Source organism: Aquarana catesbeiana, linkage group LG02 (assembly GCF_042186555.1).
Source record: "Aquarana catesbeiana isolate 2022-GZ linkage group LG02, ASM4218655v1, whole genome shotgun sequence".
NCBI lineage: Eukaryota > Metazoa > Chordata > Amphibia > Anura > Ranidae > Aquarana > Aquarana catesbeiana.
Genome location: NC_133325.1, coordinates 309,289,448 through 309,301,502, shown reverse-complemented (window position 1 = coordinate 309,301,502; position 12,055 = coordinate 309,289,448). Strand labels below are relative to the sequence as shown.

The window sequence follows — 12,055 nt, the reverse complement described above, 5'->3', positions numbered from 1 at the left end:
GTGTATTAGGTGGTTGAGAAATGAGATGTGTAATTTATGCTCGTAGAACACCTGAAGGTGCTACTTCAATGTTGGGCCTCAGTATGTGGCCAGGTTGTGTAAGTCTCAGACATATGGTATCGCCCTACTCAGGAGTAGCAGAATGTATTTCGGGGTGTAGTTGCAGGTATGCATATGCTGTGTGTAAGAAATAGACTGTTAAAGCGGAGTTCCACCCAAATTTTGAACAATATCTGTATGTATTCTCTTCCTTGCCTAGATGCTGAAATGCCGTTTAAAAAAATTTAAATCGCCGTAATTACCTTTTATTTTTCTATTCTTCTTTGCACTTCCTGGTTCTCCTCCCGTGGGAGTAGGCGTGTTTCTAGCCTCTCCCAGACTCCTGGGAGCTAGTCTCAGGCTTCCCAGGATGCCACTGAGCATGTGCGGGAACGAGCGGTGAATGCTGGGAGCACAGCATTCACCACATCCAGGAAATAAATGCTTGTGGGCTTCAAATGCCCACAATGAAGATGGAAAGCGCCTGCAGTGAATAATATAAGTTATTCTTTCTGACAAAATCTGACACAGGCGGACATATTACACACAATATGTGAGTATGTAATGCTGAGAAGAAAAGTTTGTAAATTAACTCAAAAAAAAAAAACAAAAAATGATAGATAGGTGGACCCCCGCTTTAATACGATAAGTTTGTGTTGGTGTCTCAAGAAATGATAGGCCTTCAGTATATCAGGTGTAATCAATTTTCAGTGATTTGCACCATAACTTAGACTCTATAACTTTCACACAGACTAAATAATACCCACTAATTTGGGTTATTTTTTCCAAAGATATGTAGCAGTATAAATTTTGGCCCAAATGTATGAAGAAAATTGACTTAAATTTGCAAAATTTTACAATAGAAACAAAAAAAAAAAAAAAAACAAAATACCACCAAAATAAAGCTCTATTTGTGAGAAATAAAAATGATAAAAATTTTGTTTGGATACAGTGTAGCATCACTGAGTAATTGTCAAAGTGTGAGAGCACTGAAAGCTGAAAATTGGTCTGGGTAGGAAGGTGTATATGTGTCCTGTATTGAAGTGGTTAAGGAACTCAGTCAAGTAATTGCCAGACCATTTTTGCTAATTTTTAAGAACAGTCTACACTAGAATGGTACCAGCTGATTGGAGAAAAGCCAAAAGTAGCACTATTATTTAAAAAAAAGGGCCAGAATACATCCCTGGGAATTACAGACCAGTTAGCCTAACATCAGTTGTATGCAAGCTATTGGAGGGAACGATAAGGGACTATATACACAAGGTTTTAGTAATGACAACGGTATCATTAGCAGTAATCAGCATGGATTCATGAAGAATCGTTCTTGCCAAACCAATCTATAAAACGTCTGAGGAGGCGAGCTGCCATCTAGATAAAAGAAGGCCTGTAGACAGGGTGTATCTGGATTTTGCAAAAGCATTTGATACAGTTCCTCAAACGTTTACTGTACAAAGTAAGGTCCGTTGGCATGGACCATAGGGTGAGTACATGGATTGAAAACTGGCTACAGGGGCAAGTTCAGAGGGCAGTGATAAATGGGGAGTACTCAGAATGGCCCAGGGTGGAAAGTGGGGTCCCCCAGGGTTCTGTGCTGGGACCATTCCTATTTAATTTATTCATAAACGACCTGGAGGATGGGATAAACAGCTCAATCTCTGTATTTGCAGATGCTAAGCAGGGCAATAACTTCTCTGCAGGATGTGGAAACCTTGCAAGAAGAGCTTAACAAATTAATGGGGTGGACAACTACATGGCAAATGAGGTTTAATATAGAAAAATATAAAATAATGCATTTGGGTGGGAAAAATATGAATACAATCTATACACTAGGGGGAGAACCTCTGGGGGAATCTAGGATGGAAAAGGGCCAGGGGTCCTAGTAGATGACAAGCTCAGCAATAGCATGCAATGCCAAGCTGCTGCAAGCAAAGCAAACAGAATGCATTGGCATGCATTAAAAAGGGGATTAACTCCAGAGATAAAATAATTCTCCCACTCTACAAGACACTGGTCCAGTGGCACCTGGAATATGCTGTCCAGTTCTGGGCACCAGTACTCAGGGAGGATGTGCTGGAACTGGAGAGAGTCCAGAGAAGGGCAACAAAACTAATAAAAAGGGACTGGAGGACCTTAGTTATGAGGAAAGGTTACAAGCACTGAACTTGTTCTCTCTGGGAGAAGAGACGCTTCAGCGGGGATATGATTTCAATGTACAAATACCGTACTGGTGACTCCACAATAGGGATAAAACTTTTCAGCAAAAGGGAATTTAATAAGACACGCAGCCAGTCACTAAAATTGGAAGAAAAGCGGTTTAACCTAAAACTGTGTAGAGGGTTCTTTACTGTAAGAGCTGTTAGGATGTGGAATTCTCTTCCACAGGCAGTGGTTTCAGCGGGGGCATCAATAACGTCAAAAAACTATAAGATAAACACCTGAACGACCACAACATACAGGGATATACAAAGTAACACTGACATAAAATCGCACACATAGGTTGGACTTGATGGACTTGTGTCTTTCTTCAACCTCGCCTACTATGTAATTATGTAACATTTAGCCTGTGTGTAAACAGAAAATACCATGCACCATCAGTTTGTATTAGGGACCCTACTAGTATGCCACAGTCCATTCCACATTGCCAAGAACCACTTTTCAAACTACAGAGAAATTATCCAGAAAACCAGATAAAGGTAAACTATGAGAAAAAAAAACAATAGAATATTGGGGGGTGATTAGGAAAAACCAAATCACACAGGAAAATTATACAGAACAGAGTGCATCAGAAAAAGGCTGCACTGTGGCCACTAGATGGGAGTGGGTGACCATAAGAAATACTTATTCACTATGATCAATCAGCTCAATCTAGGGGGCCATCATTCACTCTGTGCGAATGAACAACATTTGGCCCGGAGAGATAATAGCCTAACACACTTTTTTTGCCCAAACGGAGCAAATGTACAGGCAGATTCAAAGAGCAAATAGCTCTGCACAAGTTTTATAAATACACCCCTGAATGTTGTTTGTAGGTGTAACAATCTGCAATGGAGGATTAGCTTTGTTATTTTTATATATATACATACACACACATATATATACATATATACATACACACACACACACACACACACACACACACATATATATGTATATATACATACACATACATATATACACACACAACTAGCTCATTTAATGCATAAAAGAACCTCGTCACTTTTGTGGGTCAGTAAATGTGTGCCGTTTAGGTAAAAAGTGCATTTTGTCTACAAATTCTCTGAGAGAATAACAGCGACAGGGTCCTCTAGTGTTCTGCAATTCTCAAGGCACACGCTCAGTTTGGCCCATGTGAAATCCTAACGGTCTACAAAATTGACCATGTATGTAATAGATTAAAAATGGATAATCCCTTTATTTCATATTGCAACATGAGAAGTATTAACAATACACACTCAGAAATTCAGGAAAGGTAAACAAATACATTTGGGTATAGTCTGTCTAGTGTGACTCTCCCCTACATGTAAAATGATGCAGAACAAGGGAAGTCTGTTGGTAGACTTAGATTTCCCTCATTTAAAAAAACTGAGCAGTAAATTGTATACTTATGAGATCAGCCTGAATAAAAACGGTGTGTGTTCTGTCATTAGGGAAATTTTCACTCCCTGCGATTTTAGTATCACTTCTGTCCATGTGCCTTGAGTATAGGAACTCAAATAAAACAAGAGTATTGACACAACGCGTAGGGAAGACTTTGGATTGTCTATTTAAAATGTTTACTTAATATGCAATTATTATTCTTATTTTAAGTGCACTTCCACAAGCTTATATTTTCTTTAGGGTACAACAAATGATCTAGTTTTTCTGACAACCCACCATCTACCACAAACATTTTGGCTGAAAAATGCACTTATCAGTAAACACATGTTGAAATAAAAAAAAAAAGTTTAAAACAGCGCTAGATTCTACCCCCCCTCTTTTCACAGACCCAAATATAAGATATTCTAATGAAACACAGTATACCTTACAAGACGTGAAGACAACAAATTGTGAAATGATTTTTTTTTTTTTTTTATCTTTAATTTGTATACTTTTTTGTGCTGTGGCTAAAGGAAAGAGTTTGCAAGGCTGTAGTATAACATTCCAAGTACTCCCTTCCATCTTTATTGACTACATTGTCACAGACACTGCGAGGGGCTAGAACAGCAGCAATTGCATCACACTGTTCTCCAAGAATTCAAGTTTTATAAGCAAACTGTATTAAAAAAAAAAAAAAAAAAAAAAAGAAAGAAAGAAAGAAAAATACAATTCCTGATTTGAGTAGATGCAGGGACATGAACTGAAGCATTTAATTGAAAGTTAGTCTGCAAAATGATAGCATATATCATGAAGAGTATCGGTCGTCAATGACTCAAATAGGCTCAAATTCTAGCAGTATTAAACACGAGCAAAAGTGATTTAACCCTTAAAATAAATATTCAGGAAAACCTCTCTGTACATACATGTGAAAGATTGTACAACACTTTCACTCTAGGAGCAGGGAAAAGAAAAACTTTGTTCGTATAAGCAGCAGAGATCTGCTGTTCCAGCCCATTGTCCCAGCAGAGAAGGGAGGTACACATACAGTTGACTACACGTAGCTCACTATCTTATGGCCTTTGTGGACAGGGAAAAACATATCAACTGTTATCCCTTTTATTAAGCTTTCTTTGCCTTTTCATTTTACAGCATGCCAAATCCTTTGGCATAAGTGATAGCCTTTAGTAATCGCTCTTTCAGCTTTTCTTTGCTTGAGTACTCCGGAAGTAATAGGACATTAAAGCATGTATGAGATGTTGGTAACCTGTAAAGGACATTAAAATACAAATCATTACAAACCATAGAAGCATGTTTTATATTATGTCATATCAAATACAGGATAAGAGAATATTTAGTCACACATGTAAGACGTAAATCTACTTGCAGCTCTTAACATACATGCAAATGGACAAAAAAAAAAAAAAAAATCCTTTTGTAGGGCCTTTTACCATGTTGCATGCATTAGCAATGCCTGAAGGCCAACGCAACTCTGATGCATAGTAGGCCAGCCCATGATAACACCTCCTACCACCAGCATGCCTTAGTTTTTTAGCAAAGCCATACTGGCACCATGATCATAAACACAGGTGGATGGTCCTATGTCCCTCAATGGACTCCAAGAAATTTGTTAAAACAGTAGGAGCTTAAAGGACACTGGCAAAAAAACGAAAAACTGTAGACCAGCTCAGGATAAACCCTCCCACTGCCAGCATGCCTCAGATTTTTAATAGGGTCCTAGAAGGATGGGCGTTATTCTGCAACTTAATTTTTTTCCCTTTAACCATGACTCTTCTCTACCGCTTCACTGGAGCATTGTCTCTTCAATTGCAACTCCTTGGCATGCTTATCCACATTCTGGCTTTGAGTACCGAGTCCAGACTCCGATGGACTGGTGTTGTGGCGCAAGCTTGGACCTTTGGCACTGGGTTCTGCGCTGATCATTTTCCAGAGACTCAGTTCTAGTAAAGGTTCGCTGTGAAGCGCTTTCCAGGTCCAGAGCCGTATTGCCTCAGAGCTTGCGCCGTCTCTAAAGACTCAATTAGGCCTGTTTCGCACAGGCTTCACCTTGTATAAGAGCAGTGTGAACAGCAAACTTTTACAAAGCCTTTGCAGAGCTTTCGGCATGGGAGTGCCAATTGCCACTTTAAAGAAGTTGCTAGCAAGCTTTTGCACGACTTGAAGCTTGAAAGCCTGCTAGTTTCTTGCTTAATGTGTCAATCAGCACTCCCATTAACATCTGTGTATGACATTTCCAAACAGGAGATGAAGGGCACTTTAAATACTTCAAGAAAGCTGCTTGAAGTTTGCTTAAAGCTTTGCAATAGCTTACTGAATGTTTCATAAAAGCTTGCTGTTCACACTGCTCTTATACAAGCCGAAAACTGTGTGAAACAGGCCTTAATGTGTGGGCACCTCTTGGCTGCAGCTCTCCTCAGCAGAAGCAGCTAGCAAAGGGAAGCGCTGTGTAAGCTTTGAGCTGCCCTAGTCAGAGCCTCCTATATGATATGACTATGCCGAGCCAGCACCACTCACATGAAGGGGGGGGACGGGAGACGGTGAGCGAGTCACATGATCCTCTACAGTGCCCTGCAAAAGTAATCACCCCCCTTGGCTTTTTACTTATTTTGTTACATTACAGCCTTTAGTTCATTGTTTTTTTAATCTGAATTATATGTGATGGATCAGAACACAATAGTCTAAGTTGGTGAAGTAAAATTAGAAAAATATATACATAAAACAATTTTTCAGAAATAAAAAAAAAACTGATAATTGGCATGTGCATATGTATTCACCCCTTTGTTATGAAGCCCATAAAAAGCTCTGGTGCAACCAATTACCTTCAGAAGTCCCATAATTAGTGAAATGATGTCTACCTGTGTGCAATCTAAGTGTCACATCATCTGTCATTACATATACAAACCTTTTTGAAAGGCCCCAGAGGCGGCAACACCTAAGCAAGGGGCACCACTAACCAAACACTGCCATGAAGACCAAGGCACTCTCCAAAACAAGTAAGGGACAATGTTGTTGAGAAGTACAAGTCAGGATGAGGTTATAAAAAATACCCAAATCTTTGATGATCCCTAGGAGCACCATCAAATCTATCATAACCAAATGGAAAAAACATGGCACAACAGCAAACCTGCCAAGAGACAGCCACACACCAAAACTCACGGACTGGGCAAGGAGGACATTAATCAGAGAGGCAGCACAGAGACCTAAGGTAACCCTGGAGGAGCTGCAGAGTTCCACAGCAAAGACTGGAATATCTGTACATAGGATGACAATAAGCCGTACACTCCATAGAGTTGGGCTTTATGGCAGAGTCTCTGTGCTAAGATGTGGCAAGCTCATAGAGACTTATCCAAAGCGAGTTGGAGCTGTGATAGCCGTAAAAGGTAGCTCTATAAAGTATTTACTTTAGGGGGGTTAATAGTTATGCACATTGACTTTTTCTGTTATTTTGTCCTATTTGGTTGTTTGCTTCACAATAAAAAAAAAAAAAAAATCTTCAAAGTTGTGGGCATGTTCTGTAAATTAAATGATGCAAATCCTCAAATAAACCATGTTAATTCCAGGTTGTGAGGCAACAAAATACGAAAAATGCCAAGGGGGATGAATACTTTTGCAAGGCACTGTATATACAAAAGTACCTGGTATTTCCTTTGCTCCTGATGGGTGAAAGGAGTTGGAGGCATATACGTAAGCATATAGGTTTACCTTGCATTATCATCATCAATTCACAGGTTTGCTTTAAAACAATTACCGTGGCTACAATGTATCTATTGTATTCTACTACAAAACCCCTTACAACAGCAACAAGTTGCTGATACACTGCCTAGTGACACTATTTTCATGGTATTTTTTAACCATCTCAATACTGGACACTTTTACCCCCTTTCTGCGCAGGCCAACTTTCAGCGCTGTCACGCTTTGAATGACAATTGCGCAGTCATGCAACACTGTACTCAGATTAAATATCATCATTTTTTGAGACAGAGCTTTCCTCTGGTGGTATTTAATCACCAATTTTTAAAATTTCTTTGCTAAATTTTTGGAAAAAAATAAAAATAGTTTTTCTTTGTTATAAAATTTTGCAAATAAGAAAATTTTTCTTCTTCACTAATGTGCTCTGATGAAGCTGAACTGATGGCCACTAATATTCAGGGCAATGATGATCAGTGCCTTGATTATGAGTATAAGTGTCCCCTGTCACAGGAAAGCCAGTTATTCACTTTCCTTTCCTCAGAGAGTGACAGTGATGAGGAAAGGAAACAACCGGCATTTGTTTACATGTGATCAGCTATTATTGAACACAGCTGATCACATTGTAAAGAGCCAACGTCATTGGCTCGTTACCCTGATTGGTGATGTGCTGTGTCTGAGGGACACAGATCGCCACCCACCAAGAATAGAAGGATGTCATATGATGTCCTCCCACAGCAAGAGCAGTCCCGCCCAGCCATCATTGTACAATAGGCCAGACTGGTTAAAAATATGCATAATTTATTTTAACAATGCCAGTGGGGTAGATAACAAGTGAACTATCCCAAAAAGGTACACAAAAGCAATCAAAAAGACCTCTTAATTAGAAGTTTTAACTGGAATATTTGAGGCGATTGGTATACAGCAGGCATGCTCAATCTGTGACCCGTGACCTCAAACCTATGGCAACCCACATAGCCTCCTTCAGGTGCACGCGCCGCTTTACCGAATGGATTGCCAGTCCCGGCGGCTGTCATACACAAGTTGCTATTGCGGCTCTCTTCTTTTTTTTCTAACACACACACACACACAGAGGAACCTTTAGCTGAGTGGATTACATCTAGTGGCATCCATACAGAAGATCTGACAGTGGGTTCTTACAGTTGTGCGATGAGCTTGACGTCATTCTAGGAGCATGTGAGTGCATTATATGTTATTTTAGCTTTGCTTAATAAAGAAGTTTATTGTACTACTAGGACGCGAGCTTCCCTGGTCTGTTTTGTTCAGATTGCCCACAGTCCTTGTTTTGGCAATTTAAGGGATGTCTGCAACACTGGTTCTGAGCTTTCTTGGCTGGTCACACCTAAGCGCAAGAGTAGGATAATTGGTGATCTAATGGTAATTAAAAAAAATATATTTCTTTGATTAAACAGGTAAGCATCCAACAGGGACTAACCCTATGGAAAACGATGATCCTGATTGTTGTTTAAAATCTTCATTATGCGATTCAAAATAAAAAATTCTGAAGCATTTCTTTAATTGTGGTCCGTGAGGGGGTTGAACACCCCTGGCATACAGTATGTATCAGGGTGGATTTCATTTAAATTAGGGATGCACTGATACCATACCATTTTTTTTTTTTACAATGAGTACAAGTACCCATACTTTTTTTTTTTTTTTTTTAGTACTCGCCGATACCAATTACCGATACCTACCGCAACTGTTTTGTTTTAACTTCAGCTGTCAGCAATGGTACAAAGCATTGAAAAGTTATTTACAAATGAAATAAATAGATTTTTTTTAAATTTAGCGCTTTTTCAATGTGAAATGTGTAAATATATATGTGTAAAAATATTCACTAACAAATCCAACAAAAAAAAGTGTTAATTGTTTATAAAATAGATGTGAACAAAAGATAAAAAAAAAAAAAAAAAAAAGCAGAAACCTATTAAACGGAGGAGAACAGGGAGGTAATTAAGGCCGATTAGAGTAAATTAAGGGTTTTTAAGGGGTTAAACAGAGGAATATTTGTTCATCCCTTTGATCTGCAGGTGAAGAAACAGAAATATACAAAAAGAAACGTTTTTTTATTTTAGTGTTTCAGGGCTGAGCAATGTTGTTAATAAACATTGCTAGCTGCTTTTTTTTTTTTGACAGCTCCAATTACCGGACTTCAACACTGGGGAGTCCCACTGACAGCTCAAAGAACCGAGCCTGAAAGGATCGGTTTCAGGTATCGGTGCATTTGCACGAGTACCGATACTTGTGCAAATACTCGGTATCGGTGCAACCCTAATTTAAATCATAATTTTTTAAAGAGCAACTATTATTTCTGTCCTGCAGCAGCTCCTTTTCTGACCCGCTGTTGGCTCACCGACAGTCCCATTTACTTTAATGGGATGGCTGGGGATGTGGCATTGACACAACAAGGTTTAAAGCGCACATACAGCCAAACCTTTTTTTTTTTTAAAGTTTTTTTGCCGTTTTTGTATCCTACTGGGGAGATCTCCTGCCACTTCCTATCCCAGCGATGCAACAGAAAGTAAGAAACCTCTTGTAATTGATTTCCCTTTCTGTCCCAGTGACAATAGTCATCAGGACAAAAAAAAAAAAATTTACACTGGGTAGCAGAAAGCATTATAAAACTAAACCACCATTTACTCCTTTCACAGGATCAAGTAGAAAAAATAAGTCAAGCTTTGCATCTTATATTAAGATAAACTCTAATTATTATGTTCTCATTTAGCTTACCTGTCAGTGTCTGGGCCATTTTTGGCTATGATCATCTTTAGTTTACCTAGTCCTCCCACAGGAGCTCTGTCTGTGCCTGTTGTAAACTGCAAAAACAATCTTTTCTGCTCATCGGTAAAGGAATTTACAATTTCCCAGAATTCCCTTAAAGAGAAAAAAAAATGAAAAATGTAATTTCCTCCCGGGTTCTGTACATGAAAAGTTATCATATGGGGAAAAAAAAAGGAAATAAAATAACACACTCAGAATTTCAAAAGACTAATTTAAAGTTCACCTCTTTATAACAGAAGAGTACGCCTCTTTATAATAGCGATTACATGAACGGTATTATAGTAGTGCTTTCTAAATAAAAGTGAACAACCCAATGGTTTTCCGTCTCTACTTTGCTTCATAAGAGCATTCAGTAGTTGGGGTTAAATTAGAGTAGCACTCCCCAGTATTACACATAGCTTCAGAAACAATGCCTCAATGACTTGACTGCCAAATAATTAACCATTTCAGTACCCACTACCTATTCTCAGTCTGCTTATTCTAAAGTTTGACAGATAAAAAAAAAAAAAAAAGCAGTATTTACTAAAATCATAATACAGTGGAACCTCGGTTTGCAAGTAACGCGGTAAACGAGCATTTCGCAAAACGAGCACTGTATTTCTAAAAAACCTAACTCGGTTTGCAAGTGTTGTCTCGCAAAATGAGCAGGATTCAGGCCAAAAGTGGTGTGCAGTACCGCTTTTGGCCTGAGGTGGGGGGCGCCAGAGCCGAACAGCGCCGATCGTCGGCATTCGGAAATGCACGGAAAGGCCCGAGGACGGTTCGGCTTACCTAGGCAAACCTCGGAAAGGCTTGTGAACGGAGTCTTTCTGAGGTTTGCTGAGGTGTCCCTCGGGCCTTTTCGCCCGTTTCCGAGGCTCTCCGGCGACCCCCCCGCCTCTGGCTGCATGCAGTATTGCATCCCATTGAAGTCAATGCGGAACAAATTATTTTCGTTTCCATTGACTGAAATGGGAAAACTCGCTTTGATATGAGAGTACATTGGATTACGAGCATACTCCTGGAACGGATTATGCTCGTAATCCGAGGTTCCACTGTACCTAATTTATCAGTTTTTAATTGTTACTGTTTCAGGTGAACTGTTTGGAAGAAAAGGGATTGTGCTTCATTTTTCACCTGAAGCTGTGACAATACCCTACTTCTGCAGCTGTGGGCACCAACTTTGCTAAAATTCAGTCCAACCCAACAATTGACCCTTCTATCATCTGCACAATGTCAGAGGTGCATACCTTCTAGGAACAGATTTGCACCAGCATATGCCCTTCTGGGGCTCATAATTTCAAAATAAGGGCTATAACTTGATGTTAGAGTAGAACTATCATTTTGGATAGAGTAAGGGAGGGTTATAACCCGTCAGATTTTTTGCCACCTGTTTCCCATTGTGGAGATTTCATACTCACCGAATAATTTGAGAGTCTCTTGTGTAGCCCCCATCATACTCCGTTGTTTCTTTAAGTGCCTGAAAATCTAAGTTCTGTGAAGAAAAACATGCAGTTAACGGTCAACTTCCCAGGCCAGAAAATGAAGAGTAATAGGAAACAAGGTGCTGGAAAGAAAATAAATCTCTTACCCTACTTCCACAGATAAGGAGTTCTATTTCCTCAGGTCTGAACAAATACTTTAATGGGGACTCATTGGTAACCATGTGAAACCCCCTTCTGAAGGCTTTAAACTGTTTTTCCACGGACTTATTCAAAATATGATCTGTATAGAGACTAACGAACTCCTATATAAAAAATAAATACTTAAAATAAAAACCCAGATACTTGTGTAATATTTATGAACTGTATTATTCTTATCAGAAACAATATGGGTAAATCTGATATCCAATCTAGATCGGCTATTGAAAAAAGTAAACATGTCTGACAGGCAACAATTGCATACTGAATGGCTACGTTGGAAGAGGTCACCATATGACATGCGTGGTGCGGTT

The 12,055-nt window shown here is 39.2% G+C and overlaps 1 protein-coding gene across 1 annotated transcript in view; it reads right to left on the bottom strand.

Annotated features, from left to right (window-relative positions):
- Window positions 1-3,426: 3,426 nt before the first annotated feature.
- The window catches only part of UBE3A (ubiquitin protein ligase E3A), a 79,685-nt gene continuing 71,056 nt past the window's right edge, over window positions 3,427-12,055 (bottom strand). The window contains exons 8-11 of the mRNA XM_073614653.1: window positions 11,693-11,848; window positions 11,523-11,596; window positions 10,072-10,215; window positions 3,427-4,879 (exon numbers count right to left, since the gene is read on the bottom strand). Of these exons, the coding sequence (XP_073470754.1) occupies window positions 4,759-4,879; window positions 10,072-10,215; window positions 11,523-11,596; window positions 11,693-11,848 (495 nt within the window). The 3' untranslated portion in view covers window positions 3,427-4,758. The remainder of the gene's footprint in view (window positions 4,880-10,071; window positions 10,216-11,522; window positions 11,597-11,692; window positions 11,849-12,055) is intronic.